This window comes from Macrotis lagotis, chromosome 4, assembly GCF_037893015.1.
Source record: "Macrotis lagotis isolate mMagLag1 chromosome 4, bilby.v1.9.chrom.fasta, whole genome shotgun sequence".
Classification (NCBI taxonomy): domain Eukaryota; kingdom Metazoa; phylum Chordata; class Mammalia; order Peramelemorphia; family Peramelidae; genus Macrotis; species Macrotis lagotis.
Genome location: NC_133661.1, coordinates 278075871 through 278096874, shown reverse-complemented (window position 1 = coordinate 278096874; position 21004 = coordinate 278075871). Strand labels below are relative to the sequence as shown.

The 21004-nt window shown below is 36.7% G+C and overlaps 1 protein-coding gene across 4 annotated transcripts in view; it reads right to left on the bottom strand.

Moving 5' to 3' along the window:
* SPTB (spectrin beta, erythrocytic) overlaps nucleotides 1–21004 on the bottom strand; it is a 183129-nt gene that overhangs the window by 124231 nt on the left and 37894 nt on the right. For 3 of the 4 annotated variants that reach the window (XM_074236122.1, XM_074236125.1, XM_074236123.1), the window contains exon 2: nucleotides 6657–6855. In XM_074236122.1, coding sequence (XP_074092223.1) covers nucleotides 6657–6801 — 145 coding nt within the window. In that variant the 5' untranslated portion in view covers nucleotides 6802–6855. Of the gene's footprint in view, nucleotides 1–6656; nucleotides 6856–9356; nucleotides 9502–21004 lie in introns of those variants that run through there. The other variant, XM_074236124.1, reaches the window with a different exon arrangement.

Here is a 21004-nt window from a genome sequence, read left to right as displayed (position 1 = left end):
CAAATTTATTTGAATACAAGTCACTCCCAAGTGATAAATGGTGAAAGGATATGAACAGGCAGTTTCCAGATGCAGAAATTAAAGCTATCATATGAAAAAATACTCTAAATCACTTCTGATTAGAGAAATGCAAATTAAAACAGCCCTAAGTGTATCACCTCACAAATATCAAATTGACTGATATGATAGAAAAAGAAAATGATAATGGGAAAATTGGGACACTAATGCATTGCTGGTTGAATTGTGAATTGATCCCACCATTCTGGAGAACAATTTGGAACTATGTTCAAAGAGCTACAAAAGTATGCATACCTTTTGATCCAGTAATACCATTAGTAGGTCTGTATCTCAAAGAGACCATAATAAAAGGAAAAGGACCTATCTGTTCTTTTGGTCCTAAAATATTTATAGCAGCACTTTTTGTGGTGGCAAAGAATTGGGATTTGAAGGGATACTCATCGTTTGGGGAATGGTTGAACAAGTTATGGTATATAGATGTAATTGACTACTATTGTGCTATAAGAAAGGATGAACATGGAGATTTCAGAAAAATGTGGAAAGATTTACATGAATTGATGCTTATTGAAGTGAGCAGAACCTGGAAAACATTGAACATTGTAATAGCAACATTGTATAATGATCAACTATTCCAAAAAACTCATGATGGAAAATACTATCCACATCCACAGAAAGAACTATGGAATCTGAATGCAGACTGAAGCACACTTTTTTTTTAAATTTATTTTTTATTCTCATTTTGTACAAGATATTGTATTCCTTTTTTTGAGACATTGTATTCTCTTTTTTTTTTGCAAGGCAAATGAGTGGCTTGCCCAAGGCCACAAAGCTAGGTAATTATTAAGTGTCTGAGACTGGATTTGAACCCAGGTACTCCTGACTCCAAGGCAGGTGCTTTATCCACCATGCCACCTAGGCACCCCTGAAGCATACTTGTTTCACTTTTCTGTTGTTTTTTGTTTTTTCTTTCTTGTGATTTTCCCCTTTTGTTCTTATGCTTCTTTCACAATAAGACTGATCTGTAAATAAATGTATTTAACATGATTGTACATGTGTAACCTATGTCAGTTTGCTTGTTGTCTTAGGGAACGAGAAGAGGGAGAAAGGAAGAAAAACTTGTAACTCAAAATCTTATAAAAATGAATGATAAAAAACTATATAAAATTGGGAAAAATGAAATACTATTATTAAATGGGGGAAAATTTTAAAAGAAAGTGGGGTTTTTTTGCAAGGCAGTGGGGTTAAGTGACTTGCCCAAGGTCACACAGCTAGGAAATTATTAAGTATCTGAGGCTGGATTTGAACTCAGGTCCTCCTGACTCCAGGGCCAGTGCTCTACTTACTGTGTCACCTAGCTGACCCTAAAAGAAAACTTTTAAGGAAGCCAAAAAAAAAAATGGACATAACCCTTAATTGATGTTTGATAAAGAACTGAAGTGAGCAAGGTGGGGTGTGGTTCAAAAGAAGCTAGAAAGCAAGAAGAGTTAACACAGTGATGGTCCAAGAAAAAAGCAAACAAAAGACTTGCAATCTTTCCTGTTCTTGCTCATTCACATATTCGAATCTACCACTAAACTATGTCTAAACTCATCTTTTTTGTTTGTTTTTGTAAGGCAAATGGAGTTAAGTGGCTTGCCCAAGGTCACACAGCTATGTTATTAAGTGTCTGAGACTGGATTTGAACTCAGGTACTCCTGACTCCAGGGCCAGTGCTTTATCCACTGCACCACCTAGCCGCCCCCACTTAAACTCATCCTAAAGACTGGCTTGTATACCAGGACAAGGAGGATTTGTTGATAGCCAGCCTTGTACAACACCAGATCTCATTAATCCCAGATATTCTATTCTGATCATGTGGCAAGTCAAAATCTATGGGCACAAGAAGAAAGAAGCATTGACCTAATAGTGAGAGAAAGAGTAATAGATGGATATGAATCCCACTTAGGTATCTGACAAAAGATAAATCATTTAATCCCTCAGACCTTTCATTTTCTCACCTGAAGAATGGCATAATGCTACATCATACTCCTCAAATTGTGGGGAAAGTGCCTTCTAAACTTTACTCTATTATTATTAATATCCCAAGGCCCTAATTCTTCCCTCACCACAAGATATTCAAGGAAGAGTGAGGAGTTCAAGGACCACATTGATGAGGAAGAAGAAGAGTATTGCCAAACAGGTAGGGGAAGCAAGGGAAGTAACTAGACTGTTATTCTGAAAGGTCATGTCACAAGATTATGGGCAAAGAGAAAAGGTTACCCAGTAGGACGTGAGTTCAAATCCAACCTCAGACACTTACTATTTGTATGGTCATGGTCAAATCACTTAACCCTGATTGTCTTCCCCCTAAGAAGAAAAGAAAATAAAGGAAGAGAAAAGGAAAGAAAAGAAATGCCAGGCCTCAGTCCAGGCCAACCTCCCCATTCCAAATATCTCTAGTTACAAAGCATAGCAGCAGCAACAGCATCATGTAAAGGACTGATGGGATGCCCATGCCTAAAATCATTTACAAACCATATCTCTAGAGAATGAAAAGAAATATTATAATTGAATATATTTATTGCTGTCATTTAGGATTCCGTGCAAGAATTCTAAATACCATAAAGTCTCTTAGGAAATCTTAGGTAATCCTCTCAAAGAAAGACTTGAGGAATGCAATAGAGATAGAGCAGCAAATGTCTAACATCAGGGCAGAGTGACATATGACAGTCTTCTAACTAATTCCACTCTCCAGCAAACCCTCCTTGGGGGTCAGCTGTATTACCTCTAACCCTTAATACAGTGTCTGACATGGTCTGGATACTTACTATTTATTGATTGAATGAATATGAATTCATTAATCCTTAAATACTGATTCTGTGTTAATTCACTGGACTGTCTGAGTCTTGACCCAGGCTACTGATCATTCAAGACACACTCCAAGATAAGAGCATATTTTTTAAAAATATCAGAATAGAAAAAGTATTTCTCCTAATTATTAAGAAGACTGTCTGGTGGCTTCCCATTCTATTCAGTCATAAGAAGCACTGTGGCAAAGAATATAAACTCTAAAGAAACCTGCATTCAAATCTCTTTTCTAATATTTACTACCACCTTTTGAACAAGAGCAGTAAAACCAGAAATATATCTATAATATCTAATCCAAGATACTAATAAGGAATAAATGAAATATATTCAAGTATGTTGCAAGCCTTAGAGTACTATATAACTAATAAATATCATTTTCATTGTTTCCAAATGCTGTCATCAAACTTTTTTTTTAGGTTTTTTTAGGTTTTTGCAAGGCTAAGTGGCTTGCCCAAGGCCACACAACTAGGTCATTATTAAGTGTCTGAGACCGGATTTGAACCCAGGTACTCCTGACTCCAAGGCCAGTGCTTTATCCACTATGCCACCTAGCCGCCCCATGTCATCAAACTTTTGAGAAAAAAATAATCAATAACATGGTGAAAGTAAGGGATGACTGATGCATTGTTCAAAGAAATCAAGAAAAGTTCCCAGAATGTTGATGGGGCCCCTTGTGTTGAAATTATAGGAAGAAACAATCGTTATATCCTAGATTTAGAGGTGGAAGGAATTTAGAATTCCATCAAGTCCCACCTCCCCTGGTTTTACAGCTGAGGAAACTGAAGTACAGAGAGGTTTAAATGACTCACCCAGGGACTTACACCAAGAAGTGTTTGAAGTTGAATTTGAACTTAGGTGTATCTTGACTCTGCTTCCAATGCTCTAACCACTATTCCAAGAAGTTTATCTTGTTAAACAAAGAAAATAATGTCCTTTTATGACTAAATGTCAATAAATGTTCAACCCCCAAAACTGTTTTTAATTCTCTGGATACATAGCCTAATAAAGTATGCTATGTCTATGGTTACACTAAATGGACAATCTCAGAGGAACAGTATCTTTATCTGCATCAATAGAAGAAGTACCCACATAAATGAGATCATAGGTTCATTTGAGCATTTGAGAATGACCAACAAACTCTTTAATGGGATAAATGAATCACCCCAGTGAAGACTATGACATCATTTGTAAGAGTTCTTTCTTCTACATTACTGGAGTAGCTTTGCAATAATGAGATTGGCATCAACCTAATATATATCTAAGTTACCTCTAAAAACAAAAGGAAAGCCAAACAGTATTTTTAGGGGTTTTTTTTTTTGAAAGCCAAACAGTTTGAAAGAAAGTAAAAACCATAGGAATGATGTGGTAAAGGTGATCTCCTAAGAAATGAATTATCTGAGAAACAGACCAAGAAAGACCAACTTTTCATGTGGCTCCTGGGCAAGGCACACAAGGAAAAACTTTTTCATAGCACACAAGAAATAACTCTTTCATCACACATATACACTATACTGTGTCCCAGCCAACCCAAAGGGTTTAATAGAGGTTGATTAAGTCAAAATAGCCCAATGTTTTGACACTGGCTAGAGAATGAATTACAAATGCAAATAAGATGGTGTTATTTTACCTCTGCCAATAAGAAAAACAAGAATGCAGTTTTTAAAAATGCTGAATTTGGAATCAGAGGACTTGGGTTAAAAATCCTTGCTCTCACACTTGCTACTTGCAGGAACTTGAGGAAGTCACAAAAATTCTAAACCACAATTTCCTCCACTGTAAAATGAGAGGGGTGATCTAAATAACCTGATTTCCCTTCTAATTCTAGATCTATGATCCTACAATGTAGATGGGAAAGGGAGAGGAAAGAAAGAAAAGGATATTTTCTCCATTAGTCAGATCAAAAAGCTCATATCATGAGATAGAGATTAATCCTATGCCATTGTATTATATATGTTAGCTAGCAGAAGTAGAAAGGATGCTTTGTGAGCAAGAGGTAACCTTTAATACTTTTTTTTTTGTTTTGTTTGCAAGGCAATGGGGTTAAGTGACTTGCCCAAAGTCACACAGCCAGATAATTACTATTGCGTCTGAGGCCGGATTTCAACTTTGGTCCCCCTGACTCCAGGGTTGCTACTTTATCCACTGTGCCACTTAGTTGCCCCCCCAAATACCTTCTTTTTTTGCAAGGCAATGGGGTTAAATGATTTGCCCAAGGCCACACAGCTAGGCAATTATTAAGTGTCTGAGACAGAATTTGAACTTAGGCACTCCTGACTCCAGGGCTGGTGCTCTATCCACTGCACCACCTAGCCACCCCACTAATACTTTCTAAGATATAGGTACAATATAGGACAAGATAAGTGTCAAAACCCCAAGTTTGCCAAAAACCAAGAAGTTTGCTTCAAAAAAGTTTCCCTAAAGTGATCTCAAAAAATTTACATTGACATGATGTTTTAAGGTTTATACATCCCTTGAATAGTAACCTCCAAAAAGGCATAGAAAGTAGGAATTTTTAAGCATTTTTATGACATGTACCCCTTTAGCAGTCTGGTGAAGTCTATCGACCTATTCTCAAAATGTTTTTAAATAGATAAAATAAAACACATAGGATTATAAAGAAAGCTAATTATATTGAAATATGGTTATCAACATATTACCCAAAAAAGTTCATGTACTCCACTGAAAGTTTCATTAAGAACCCCTAAAAAGAATAGGGATATCAACTAAGGAGCCAGAAGATTCATACCCCACGCCTCACAACAAAGTTTTTCACAAAGGAAAGGAGAGTAGAATCAATTGAATGAGAACATATGAAGAGGATTGAAGGAGGTTCCAAAAGCCAAATAGTGGTTCAGGTAGAAGGAATGCAGTTCTTACTCTTCCCACCTCTTCCCACACATAAGATGATCAAAAATCCTTGAAAATGTTCAGGACCCAGGTTATTCCAGGTCAGGATTTAGTAATTAAGGTTCATTATAAGAAATATCAAACAACAAAAATTATATCTCAGTAAATAAGAGGAAATAATATTTTAGCAAGGAAGAAGAGAAACTATTTACACTGGAGATTTAGAATTTTTAGAAATGAGTTAACAACTCCCCCCAAAAAAACAACAATCCAGAAATAAAAACCCAGAAATCCCATCATGAACTTAAGAGGTAAAAAGTAGGTGAAATTTAAGATTTACCTTAGAAAACCTTTCCCTCCTCCTTTTTTGGAGTCCTGAGAAGTCTGCCTGTTCTCAATTTCATACTTGGCTACTCTTTTCTTGAGGGACCCTTGGTAGGTATGATGATCCCAGAGCCCTTTTGGGGAGTTACAGCTCCTCCATAATCCTCCAGACAGGAGGAAGGTTAAAGGGAAGGGAAGTTAAGATTAGAGCGTAGTTGATAATTCATCCTTAACACACTGATAATTTCATTCAGTTGACTGAGCTGTCTTTGACTCTTGAATGTGGCTACAGATCACTCAGGATGGCTACTTCAAGTTGCTTTGAGTACAGTACATACATACAAACACACACTCACAAACAGAACCTTTTTTAGAGAGTGAATGAAATATGAATGAACTAAAAGACAGGTGTAAACAGTGGCTGTCTCCAATACTATCGAATCCTCTATGAGCAAACTCCCATCAGATATTAGTAGGTTTCCCCCAAGATGCATCCCCAACACCCCACCACCACCATTTACATGAAGAGGCTTGGGAAAAACAGGTGGTCTTGGGGAGAGGAGGGGACCAAGGAAGGTTCTTCCCACCCATATCCAGTCATTCACCCTTCAGAAGAGTACCTGCTAGGGCCTTGATCCGAGACCTCTCAAAGAGCCTGGCCGAGCTATTGTCATTGTCCAACTCGTTGTCTGGGGAGTCCCAACGGGCATTGATCCTGCTGTACTGTTGGATGCCCAGGTTGTCAAACTCAGTGGCGGATGTCATGTTGGGAGGATCTCAGCAGCAGCAGCTTCTGCCTCAGTCCTCATAAAAGGACCCCTGGAAAGAGAGCAACATGTACTGAAGGGTTAGCAATCCACCCCTTCAGACTTTTTCTCAGGGGAAACTTATTCGGAGCCTCTGACAGAAACAAATCCTTCTAAGAGCAGCGCACTGGGCCATCTGCCTTAGCATGCTTTCCACCTGAGGTTCCTGGATCATATGTTATGAAATATTGCAGCACCAGCAGCAACAGTAACAATGACGGCGGCAACAGTGGCAGCGGCAATAGAAGGGACCAGGAGAGCTGCATGCAGCAAGAGCATCCAGGGCAGCCAGCAGGTGGAGACATCGTTGCAGTGAACCAAAGCTCCCCACCCCCTTCCCAGGCTCAAGACAGGACTGCTCATGGGCTTGGGCTCCAGAGGCTGCAGAGGCAACTGCGCTGGCTAGGAGGGAAGCATCTGCCCACCAAATTGAGGCCAGAACACGATGGGGGGTTGGGGGCAGACGAGGAGGAGGGAAGGAACAGGGGAGGGAGGGAGGAAGCTGGGGAATAGATTCTGTAGCTTGAAAAGAAAAATGAATAAATGGGGGATAGGGAATGGAAAAAGCCAGCTTAGGGCTGTCTCCAAAGCTTCTGAGCTTGTGGCAGCTCAGTCCTGGAGAAAGTTCACCCAGTTAATCCACTAAATGAATACCCATGCTATGAGTCTGTGCCTTTGGGGGCTTCTCTTTAGCTAAGTTGGGTCTGGTCCATAGGCAAAGAGAGAGAGAGAGAGAGAGAGAGAGATCTCCTGTTGAAATTCACGGAACCATACAGCCTTGCTTGACCTGTATGCCCAAGTCCAGGAACACCTGGCTGCCAACGTTGCAATGCTTTGCAAGGGAGCAATGTTTACATGGGACAATTGGTGGCTGAGAGTCCTTTATGTAAGGGGCAGCTTCAGAAGTCCCAAATCCTAGCTGTTTGTTGCCACTTGTTTATTCTGTTATACGACCTTTGAGAAGTTATTGTTCCCCCTTGACTCTTAATTCTCCTCTCTGTAAAATAGAATCAATAATTTCTGATTCCCAATGACCTTCAACCAAGTCTCCCAAAGTTATTTCACAGACTTAAGAGATAATACTTGTAAAATACTTCAGATAAGAGATTTTTATTTAGAACATTCTGAAAAAGGCTTTTATCATGTTAATAATAATAGAAACAAAGAAAAATCTGTGATTAACAATATTTTAAAAATTCAGTTGTTTTTTGTTTTTACATAAGAAATGCAGATGGCTAACAATCTAGTTGTAACTTGAAGTAGTAGTAGTGCCCTATTTCTTAGGGGCATAAGAGAATTGCAAACTTGTCTCACATAAATATACCCTTAAAAGGGACACAACTCATATTTTCTAGGGTCATAGTTCCCTTTGCAGTCACTGCCATTAGTGGTTAATTAGTCATTTGGGTAAACTGGGATTCCCCGTTTTGCTAGCATCAGTATAGACAAAACTCTTATTCTCATGTAGTTGCTTTTTTCTCCAAGTTTTATTAGATAGTTACAGAGGGAAAAGTGATAGTAAAATTAGACTTTAGAGAAGACTATCAAGTTTATATCTTAACTTTTTGTGTGTCTTGAATCCCTTTGACAATCTGGAAAAGTTTATAGATCCCTTCCCAGTGTTGTTTTTAAATGTATAAAATAAAATACATAGGATGAACAAAGGAAAATAATTTTATTGAAATATAGTCATCAAAATATTAAAAATAAAAAGTTCATAGCACCCAGATTAAGAACCTCTGGTCTAGAATCATTTTGTTTAACCCTTCTGTTCCAGACTCACAATCCAAACCCTGGGGAGAGGGGGCTGGGGGCCCCCAATTCTCATCTTATATGGGACCTCTCATTATAGCTTGTCTTATTACTTATGCTCTTCAATAAAAACAACATGCTCTTGCGGTGCTTTATATAGAGCAACAGCAAAATAACCAAAGGAAACAAATATAGACTCTTTAAAACAGCAAGAATTTCACCACAATGTTTGCCACTCACTGGTTTTTCCAAGTTTTTACAGGCAGAAAAGGAAGCATGTAGTGAAAGCTAATTGTGCCATTCTACGTACTACTATACATGACAACATTATGTTCTCTATTATGCTATGATGATATGTCATGTCATAGCTTGTAGTAACCTGGGAGACAGATTTACTTCAATCATGACACTCCTTTGCTTCTTTAAAAGGGACAGACTGGCCTGGGTAAGGTGACTCAAGTAGATCAGTTCTTGACTGAACTAACCAATTAGCCTGACCAAGGTAGTATGATTTCTTTTTTTTTGCTTTGCTTCATTTGTTACTACTCCTCACTCCTAAGGGAGAAGGGGCATCCAAACAACATTAGAGAATCAAATGTGGCCAAAGCCTCCTGGGAAGAACAGGGTTGCTGTTCTATAGAGGTGTGATTGAACCATGCATGGTGAAGGTAACAGGACCCTGGGTCTTCGTCAGAGCCCTGGGCTATTTTTAAGAGTGGCAGAGAAAGGAACATGCAGTGAAGGACGTGGGAGTGAAATTACCCTTGCCTTGACTCCGTAAATAAAGTCTGTCCCAGAAAGAACAGAGGTAGAAGGCAGATTGGTAGGCCTGGGGTTCAAGACAAGATTGATGGCTCTGGGTTCAGAAGAGCAGCAACTCGGTAACAATTCATCCTGCTTAAAATATCCCTCCTGTGAAGGAGGCAGAAAATGAAGGACAGAACCAAACAGCATTTTGTTTTCAGATACTTTTTAAAACAGTTATAACTAAAAATATATATTGAGAGGTTTGTTTCCTTGGAAATAAACAAATGAAGATGGTTCAAAGAATGATGTGTAGGACCCACTTCTTATTCCTTAAGCTATATTCTTCTCTATAAAGCTCCTAGGTAGCATCCAGGGGAAAGCAACTTAATACTCAGAAAGAGTGTTTTCCTGGTAAGGTGAATTTCACTAACTTCATACAGTCAAGGAGACAGCATGATATCTATATGTAATCAGCAGGAGAAATATTGAGAGCTCTCTGATGAGTGATATGAATTATATAAATGTTAAGACAAAAAGATGGAAAAGGAAAAAGTATGGCAAAGCTGAGAAAAATTGCTTTGAAGATTAAAACCTATCCTTTGCTCAATGAAATCCACTCTTCTCCCATAAGAAGTTTTCTCACATTTTCTTATTTCTTTCTTTTTCCTTTTTTGGGGAGGGGGGGAGGAGGAGGGTGTAGAGAAGAGGCAGTTAAAGTTAAGTGACTTGCCCCAGGGTCATACATTTAATATCTGAGGCTAGATTTGAACTCAGGTTCTCCTGACTCCAAGGACAGTGATCTAGTCACTGTGCCATCCAGCTGTTCATTTCTTATTTATTAATCTAAAGTTGGCCCTGCAAAAAGCTTTAGTATAAGAAGGCAAGAGGGTAGGTAGAAAGGGTTCAAATTTAATTAGCCATATCTCTAAATTGATAACCACAGGTTTGGGTTCGGCACTTTTGTTATTCAGTTGTTTCAGTCACATTTGTATGTAACGGGATAATGTGACTTAACCAGGGACACACAGCTGAGTGTGTCTAAGGTCAAAAGAGAATTCAAAACAACGAGTCTTCCTGATACCAGGCCTGGCATTCTATCTACTATACCACCTAGCTGCCCTTTGGGTTTGGCACAAAAACTCTAATTTACAGAGACACTAAACATAAGGTTAATCTAAAATCTAGAACCACAGAATAATGTAGTAGGAAGTTCTCTAAATCTGAAGTTAGAAGACCCAAATTCAATTTCCAGCTCTCCTATAAGTCAACTGTGTGACTTTGAATAAGTCACTCCTAGACTTGGAAGTTTTTCTATAAATTAAAAAATTAGATGGCCTATAAAATCCTTTCTGGTTCTAAATAATCCTAACTCAACTCAAGTTCTAAGGGAATAAAAGAATCTCAGAAACAAGGCTGAGGCATTAATATTTGTTGAACTGAAAAGTATTTCCAATCTCCTTATCTCCTCTCTCACAAAATAAAATATGGCATATTTTCCTGGCCACAGGACATTGATAAGAAGCAAAGTGTCAAAATATATTTCTAGAGAAAGGAAAATGGGAGAGAGGCATTGGGGCAGAGAAAAGGGGATAAGAACTTATCAGACCAAAGTAGGAACAGTGAAATCAGTTCTGTCTAACTCTGCTACTATTAACAAACTCTTGCTCTGGAGAGATACAAATAAGTCATATGGATTACAAGGGGTGGTTCCCTTCTTCTCTGACTTTTCTCTGATCCTAGAGCCAAAGATAGTATGTTTTACTGTCTTGAATACTACTGAATCCCAGGATATAGAATTCTGGCTATTCAATTCATCAAGCATATATTAAACACCTATTAAATGCCAAATACCTCCTAGGCACCGAGAACACAAATAATGAAAACAGTACCTACTCTCAAGAAGCTTCAACTCTACTGAGTGACTTGAATATATAAATAAAAAAGTTTATACAAAACAAATTTTATTTTTGGATGGGGAATACTAGCAACTAGAGGGATCAGAAAGGACTTGTAATGAGGCAGAGAGGAAGACAAACATGTCAAGCCTAAGGGATTGACACTGCAAAAGCAAATTGGAAATGAATACTGTGAAAGAACAGGAAATAGGTCAATTTAACCTATGTTAAATGTATGAGGGGAAATAATATGTATGGGGGAAAATAATATGAAATATCTAAAAAGATAGATTGGAATCATATGTGAAAGACTTTAAACACCAAAGAAAACACTGTGTCTTTTTACTAGAGTCACTAGGGAATAAGACTAAAAGTTTGCTGGTTTACCTGTTTGATTTTTAGAGCAAATGAATGATTTATCATAATTAAGCTTAAAAAAAATATTCTTATTGTATTATCTTTGGCTACCTCTAATCAATTTTCTTCTACTGCCAGTTCATTTTGGTCCTGGGAGCAAGATGCATCAAAAGTTGATCCTTGAAATTCTTCCTAAAGAGCAGTAACTTCTACAAGGCTCATTGGGAATACAAACAAAGGAAAAAAACACCATCCCATCATACAAGGAGTTCCCATTAAAATGGAAGGGACAATATGCAAAAACTATGCACACACCATCAGTATCTAGATGGTACAATGGATAGAGCATCAGTCCTGCAAGTCAGGAGAATCTGAGTTCAAATCCAACCTCAGATACATTCTGAGCAAGTCACTTAGCCTTTGCCTCAGCTGCTAAATGAGCTGGAGAAGATAATAGCCAAGAAATTGCCAACTGCCAAGAAAACCCCAAATGAAGACACAGTGATGACTGAAACAACTCATAACAACATGTACATTCTAAGATACACCCGTAAGAATGTATGTATGTATACGTGTGTGTGTGTGTGTATATATATATATATATATATATATATATATACATGTAAGATGCATGGATAGAGGATAATGAAGGTAATCTCAGAGAGTATTAGGAGTATTGAAGGGGGACATCTAGAAAAAGTCTCTGGTAGAGAAGGGATCTGAGTTAAGTCTTGAAGGAGACTAGGGAAGGAAGGAGGTGAGCCAAGAGAACAATCCAAATGTGGGGTCACGTGCTCAGAACATCAAGCAAGTCAGAGTTAATTTTGTTCTTTTTAGAATAAAGAGGACAAAAAAAGAGGTGGAAAAGAACCATGGAAGGCTTTAAAAGGGGTCAGATTGTGAAGGGTTTTAAATGTCAGTCTTTTATATTTAATCCAATATTATTTAGCCCTAGGTAGTAACTTAACAAATGTTTACTGACTAATTAATTATGAAGACAAGTAGTAGGAAGTAGGAGTTTATTTAGTAATAAAGTGGAAGGTTGGTTTTAGGAAAATCACTTTGGTAGCTGAGTGGAAGAAGGCTATTGCAATTATGAGATGAGGCAGCTAGGTGGCACAATGGATAAAGCATTGAACCTCAGGTCTGGAAAACTCATCTTCCGGAGTTCAAATCCAGCCTCAGACTAGCTGTATGATCCTAGGCAAGTCACTTAACCTTGTTTGACTTGGTTTCCTCATCTCTAAAATGAGCTAGAAAAAGGAAATGACAAAAGGATTTATGCCAAGAAAATCCCAAATGGGGTCAAAAACAACTAGAAATACCTGAAATGACTGTACAACAAAATTATGAGATGATGAGGGTCTGTACCAGGGTGAATAAAGAGAATATGTAAATGAAAATGTGAAAGTAGAAAAGACAAGACTTGACAACAAATTAGATAAGCAAAATAAATGTAAGTAGAGTATAGCATAAACGTTGTGAACCTGGGTGACTGGGAAAATGATGGAACCCTTGACAGTCAAAGACAAATTGGAATGAGCTGAAGCATTTTGAGGAAAGATAATGAGTTTTATTTTGAATACACTAAATATGAGATGTCCTTAATAATACCCATTTAGGGAGGATCAAGGGGTTGTTGATGATGGAAATCCGTCACCTCAGGAAAGAAATTAAAGCCAATTTGGAAACCATCTATATAAAGATGATAGTTGAAACCATGAGAAGGTATGAGATTACCAAGACAGATAAGATAAGAGACAAAAAGAATGAACATGAGAGTCTAGGGTAGATATTATTTGGAGAAAGATTCAGCAAAGGAAACTGAAAAAGAATGATCAGGAAACTGAAAAAGAATGATCCTACAAGTAAAAGGAGATACAAAGGAGAACAGGGACAAACGATGTCAATTTACACTTTCATTTTCTTTCTTTTCTTTTTTAGTTTTTTCAAGGGAGTGAGATTAAAGTGACTTGCCTAAGGCCACACAGCTAAATAATTATTAAGTGTCTGAGGCTGGATTTGAATTTAGGTCCTCCTGACTCCAAGCTGGTGCTCTATCCACTGCACCACCTAGCTCCCCCCAATTTTCACTTTCAACAGCATCAAATGTTTCAGAAAGATAAAGGTAGATGTGGACTGAGAAAAGGCCATTAAAATGAGCAATTAATAGATTACTGATAATTTTGGAAAGAACAATTTCAGTTGAATAATAAGGTCAGAAGAGATTGCAGAAAGAGAAGAGGAAATAGAAGCCGGGAGGAATTCTACCTTAAGGAATTTAGCTAGAAAGGGATGGGCTAGGAAGAAAGTTAGTAGGAATGGTTGATCAAGCAAGGGTTTGAAGATAGTTAGACATAGAAATGATTACAGTCAGCAGGACAGGAGCCATTAGAGAGGGAGAGGTGGAAAATTAGGGATATAGTAAGGATGATAGATGAGGCAATATGCTGGAGAATTTGGGAGAGGATGGGAATCAAGAATACATGCTGAGGGCTTTGCCTTGACAAGATAAGGGGTCTTTTCTTATGCTAGACAGTTGTGAAGGAGTTATCTTGGGAAGATGTCTGAAGGATGAGATGAGGGGAGAAGAAGGAGCTGTAGGGAAAAATCTCAATTATTTGCAGTGAGATATGAGGTGATATCCTGGGGGGGGGCATATTTTGGAAGAGTTTAAGGAACCCTTTCTTATTCTAATCCTATCACTAATATACAACTACCTACACACACATTAGAAACTTCATTGTAAGAGGAAGATGCAAATATTTGCTCCTTTAAGAATAAAGCGGGGCGGCTAGGTGGCGTAGTGGATAAAGCACCAGCTTGGAGTCAGGAGTACCTGGGTTCAAATCCCATCTTGGACACTTAATAATTACCTAGCTGTGTGGCCTTGGGCAAGCCACTTAACCCCATTTGCCTTGCAAAAATCTAAAAAAAAAAATAAAATAAAGCAAGAAGTGAAATTAATTCAACTACATCCTTCTATATACCATCCTATATATCATCTGGTTAATGGTGAGGTTTATTTAAACCTCATAGTCATAGAACTAGTTGCTTCCTACACAAAGCAAATATTTCTTTCCCCACTGGACATTTTTGCTTTTTTGTTGCTGTTAATATTGCTGTGAATTTTTTGTTCCCCATTTTTTGCTAATTTTTGAAATATTAAATAATGATAGTTTGCAGCTATCATATTTAGCAAGACATTTAAAAACTAAACTTCCTGATCAAGAAGGTAAATTTTTATAATTTTTCAGCAGTTTATGGTTTTGCAAAATTCAATTCAGCACTTTGTGGTTTCAGTAATTCTCTGAATATTGAAATATGCTGGTGCCTATATTGGGTTATTGCCATCAAGAAAGACTCCACAGTCTATGTCCAAAGTACTGGGAAACCTAGCCTTTTAAACCAGTTATCTCAGAGTTTTTTTAATCACACACCCTCAACATAAGTATATTTGCTTTCAAAAAATATGTTATAATTATGTAAATTATTAAAATTTTCTGAAAGATGAGAAAGAAAATATTTTGAAAATATTTCCTAACAATACAATAAACTTTTGCTCAATAAAACATTATCAAAAATAATATTTTAATGAATTTAATTTGATTGAAATAATTTAAAAAAATTTTTTTAACACTTTGTAATACAACAATCTGAAGTTTCCTGAAGTTAGGTGCATTTGAATACTTCAATTTAATGATTATCATAGATTATTTTTAAAGCCTGTCACAGATAGATAAATATGGAAGAAGTGCATCACTGGCTGTGCTTACTAAATCAATATAGTCATTTGTCAACCCCATCTACCAATCATGTAAAGATTTTTGCTGAACTTAAAGAAAACCTTCCAACAATCACTTTGTCTTTGCAAAGTAATCAGAAGATGCTATACATTTTCATTTTTTAAAAATAAATTGGTTCAAAATCCAACAAAATTTCACCTTAAAGGATAAGATTTAATTTTTCTTTTTCAGATTCATTTTATTTTCACAAAATAATCTGTGACATATTACTGACAGTTACTTTTTGTCACAGAAAAGATGAGAAATTTTGGAACATTTTTCATTAAGAAATAACTAGCAAACATATGAATGTTAGAGCAACTGATCCCTCAATAGTTGTTTCTTCATAAAATGCTTTTATTAAAGAAGTAAATTACTGCTGAAAATGTATCTTCCCTATATATTTCCTTTAGTGACTCAAAAGACAATAGTTCTTCCTGTGTTTTAATATTTTTTTTGTTTTTGCAAGGCAATGGGATTCAGTGATTTTCCCAAGATCACACAGCTAGGTAAATTATCAAGTGTCTGAGGCTGCATTTGAATTCAGGTTCTCCTGACTCCAGGGCCAGTGCTCTATCCATTGCACCACCTTGCTACCTCTTATGTTTCATTATTAAAATAAAATTTAGTAACACTGAACAGGTAGATTAGAAAAATCTGTACTTTCCTTTGACTGAATAGAAAATCTCCCTCACTGATCTACTATCTCTTTCTTCAAATCTTCATCAATTTTTTTCTATGCAGCTTCCAACAGTATTTACTAGCAGAGGAATGTACTTTAGTATTTCACCATATATTTTTCCATATATTGTTTTGGTCATTTTTGTTTGTGAAAGGAAAAGCAATCCTCTCCCAGTGTTAGATCTCTCATGATTATATAAGAAACCTTAAGTCTTTTAAAAATTTATCATTAAATTTACTGAAAATGCAAAGTATTTAATTGAGTAAGAAAGACTAAACATTGCTGAAAAAAATTATAGAAATTTCCTTTGTGCTCAAGATACTTAGCCTTCAAATGTCCTACTGTTATATACCTGAAGGCACTATATAAATACCTGCCCATAGATTGAGGAATGACTAAACAAACTGTGGTACATGAATCTAATTGTAATATCACTGTGCTATAAGAATAATAGGTATGATAAATACAGAGAAGCATGGAAAGATTTATCTGAACTGCTGCCCTGTGAAACAAACAAAGCCAAAAACATATTATATACACAATAACTTACAGTAATGAAAATTAAATGACTACAAATGTTATGAAATGATAAAGAACAAGCTTCAAAAGATGAGATATGAGAAGTTACCTCCTATTTCTTTGCAAAGATGGGATTCATGACTGATAGAACATCAACAGGGAGATCAGTGGCATAATAGAGCACGAGTCCTGGATTCAGGAAGGTAAGTTTAAATCCTGTTTCATTTTATTAGTCACATGACCTTGGACAAATCACATAACTCCTATTTGTCTTCATCTATAAAATAATGATAATGGTAGCACCTACCTCCCAGGGTTCTTAAGAAGATCAAATGAAATAATAATTGTAAAGTGCTTAGCACAGGTCTGTCATATATAAGTTTCATATAAATTCTAGTTATTGTTATTATAATATATTCTCAGATTTGAGTGCTAATTTTTTTTTAATGTTAATGTTATAGGAATGAGTCTCTGGGAGAGTGGGGAGATACCAGAGGAAATTTAGGCAACATAAAAACAAAAGCTATTAATAAAAATTTATTTCAAAAAATAGTAGTGGGAAAATGTCAGCTTTGCCACTTTTATTAACTTTATCTTTGGGGCAGCTAGTTGGCACAGTGGATAGAGCACCGGCCCTGGAGTCAGGAAGACCTGAGTTCAAATCCAACCTCAGACATTTAATAATTACCTAGCTGCGTGGCCTTGGGCAAGCCACTTAACCCCACTGCCTTGCAAACCCCCCCCCCAAAAAAAACTTTATCTTCAATCTGTAATTTTTTGACTCCAGGGCCGGAGTTTTTGTAAGTTACTTAACCATTTTATCAGGAATAGTTTATTTAGAACTAGGTAATATATATTCTTATACGTAAATCTTTTCATCTAGTTAAAACTAGATAATATAATTTTTAAAATCCACTTAATCAGGCCCTCACAAACTGTAATATTTCCCAATAAGTTGGAAGTAAGTGAATGAATTCAGACTCTATCAACCTCTTCTCATTAGCAATCTCCCATTCTTCTAAGTATCTCAAAAACTATATGTAAGGAGCAGCTAGGTGGAGCTGCGGATATAGCACCAGCCCTGGGCTCAGGAAGAAGTGAGTTCGAATACAATCTCAAAACAATTACGGAACCTAAATAAGTCACCTTACCCTATTACCTCCAAAAATAAATAAAATAAAAGGGAAAAGAATCTCATATACAATAATAAAAAACTATGTGACATGACCATAGCAATAAAACATGTGACATGACAGCATAAAAGTGGCCATAATAATTTTATTTTGCTTTTTAGATCACAAGAAAAAAACTTTTCAAACTATACTTAGTTTGACAAATGATTACTTACACATTGACTATAAGCTAGTTAGTAAGTATGATCATTTCATTTAAAAAATTATTATCCCCTGTATTATCTTGGGAATAAGACAATCTTGTAAATAACTCATTAATGATTCACTAATGTAGCTAGCCAAGCAGGTGAATTTCTTTTATTAATAAGCGAGAGTTAAATGCTCTGATTTCAATTAAGCAGAAAGTTTTCAACAAAATACCACTGCTTTTTCTTCACGCAGTTTTGCTTAATGGATGATGGCAGACTTTAATCTGTTATTCATGTTTGGTTATTTTAGTTATGTCTAGATATGTTTACGAGGAATAGGGAAAAACTTGTCAGTTTGGCTAGACTGCATAGTTTAGAAAGAGAATTAATGAATAATTCCAAAAAGGTAGGTTAAGTTCAAGTTACCAAAGTCTTGATATGCCAAACAGATATTTATATTTTGTTCTAAAATTACTTTGGAAGTCACTGGAATTTACTGAGTTAAGGGTTGGAAGCTGATGTGGTCAAACCTGTACTTTAAGGAAAACTCACAGTTATATGGAAGATAGATTAGGGAGGGAAAAGATTTGAGGGAGAGAGACCAATTAAGAGGCTACTGCAATAGTACAGATGATGAATGATTGAAATGAAATGGTGGATGGGAGTGTAAAAAACCAGAGTTCTAATGAAGGATGCTATCTATCTTCTCACAAAGGTGAGGGGCTTGGATTTGTTACACTTTGTTTAACTTTCACAAGGAAGGATTTGGGTTTTTTATGCTATAGTATGGGTTGAGGGGGGCAGGGATTTGGGGTTGTTAACTGTCAAAAATAATGGAGAGTCACTGAAGTACTTTTAAACACAGACATAGACAAGCTAACACTGAATTTATTACATTAAAAAAGTAATTGAGACCTGCAATTTCATATATCACCCTCTTTTTCTGTTCTTTATAGAACTGTTCACATTAATTGGTGTTTACCAGTTAGCAAATATATATATATATATATATATATGTATATATATATATATATATTTGCTAACTGGTAAACACCAATTATATATATATATATATATATATATATATATATATATTTTAAATATGAAAAAAAATTCTATAGAGATAGAAATGTCAAGTTTTGGCAGCTAACTGGATACTCAGCTATGGAAAGTAAGGAGTCAAGAATAATAGAGAGATCATAAACACATATGCCTGGAAGAATGGTGGCATCTCCAACAGAATGAGAAAATTTTGGAAGAAGCATCTGGTAGTTATTGGGGGGGGATGGGAATAATATAAACAAAACTTATTCTCTTCCACACACACACACAAACACACAAACACACACACACACACACACACACACACACACACCCCTTGCCTGCTTTCATCACTAAGCAATGAAGAAGAATATAGAGGGAGCAGGGATACTGGGAGATTGGGGCACTTCGTGTCCACTATAGGTGTCTTGGCTGGTAGCTACCCTGAGGAACTGTCTTGCAGCGGAAGGAAAGTTATTTCAGTTGTGTCCAACTCTTTGTGACTCTATTTGGGTTTTTGTTGGCAAAGATACTGGCCACACAGATAGCAATTATCTGAGGTTAAATTTTGAACTCAAGAAGATGATCTTCCTGATTCTGGGTCTAACACTATCCACATTGCTCTCAGAGGAGGATTCAAGGGAATGGTGAAGGTAAATTGCAAACAAGTTCACAATTAAACATAGAGAAAGGAGAAATTGCAATCCTCCCATCTTCCCTCTCTTCCACTGATTCATTATTCAAATCTTGGGAGTTCAAGCTATGTAGTCTCCTGGGATTATTCCCAGGAGCTTTGGAATTCCCACTTTGGAAACCAAGGTTGTAGGTAATTGATAGATCATAGTCCGGACCTTTTTTCTTCAATCTATAGGCTTTGAGCGCCAACTGCTATATCATTATCATGAAAAAGTCTCCTGCTCCACATTAAACTCTGGAATTGACCCATGATGGGAAAGGGAGGGGACATACAGATCCAAGAAGATCTCAGCAAAGACAGCTAGAAAACAGGTGCTACTCAGCTTCTAACAGGGGATTTCCCATGAACTGTATGTAGATTTCTTTACATCAGCATCTAGTAAGGGCTCACAGCCCATACAGAGAGAAATGTCTATTAGGATCTAAGAAGGAGAGTAAGCAGAGGTTAATATTGTTCATATCCAGGGTGGCTACATCTACAAAGGGTTTTTACTAGCCCTGGAAATAATCACTTGCCTACTTGTAAGCATAGTGAGGCTTAAATATCAAAAGGAAAATAGCAAGAAGCATATTTAGCTTTGTCCTTTTTTTTCTTTTTCTTTTCTTTTTTGGTAGGAGGTTGTCCTTCCAATCAATCAATCCAACAATAAACATTCATTAAGCAGTAACTATGTGTCAGATACTGCTAAATGTTGAGGATACCAAAAGAAGCAAAAGAATCCCTGCCCTTGAGGAGTTCACATTAGGTTCCTATCTGTAAAAAGAAAGGGGTAGTAATATATAGTATGTTGACATTCTAGATTTATCAGTAGAAGAAACTGATATCTGCAAAAGACAAAAGAATCAGAAAAGAAGGTATTAGATATCGTTCATTTGTGTCTGACTTATTGTGACCCCATTGGTGTTATCTTGGCAAAGATAATGGAGTGATTTGCCATTTTCTCTTCCAACTCATTTTTACAGATTAGAAAACCAAAACAGACGTAAGTGACTTGCCTAGGGTCATACAACTAGTAAGTGTCTGAGGCCAGATTTGAACCCTGGAAAATAAGTCTTCCTGACATCAGGTCCAGCAATGTGCCACTTAGCTGCCCATGCAATGCATTACAAGGTCTTCCCAAATTATTGAACTTGGGGCTCTTTACAAGTACAGATTTTCCCTCCTCTTCTGATGGAATTCTCCTCACTTTTCAGTCTTCTTATACCTTACTTTACCTTATAAAACCAGTAATCCAGTGACACTGGCCTCTCTGCTCTTCCTCACAGAAGAAATTCCATCTACCACCCGGCTTCCTTCAAATTTCAACCAAAAAAATCTCACCTTAAAAACAAAAGTTTTTCCCATTTTCTCTTAATTTCTCTTAATG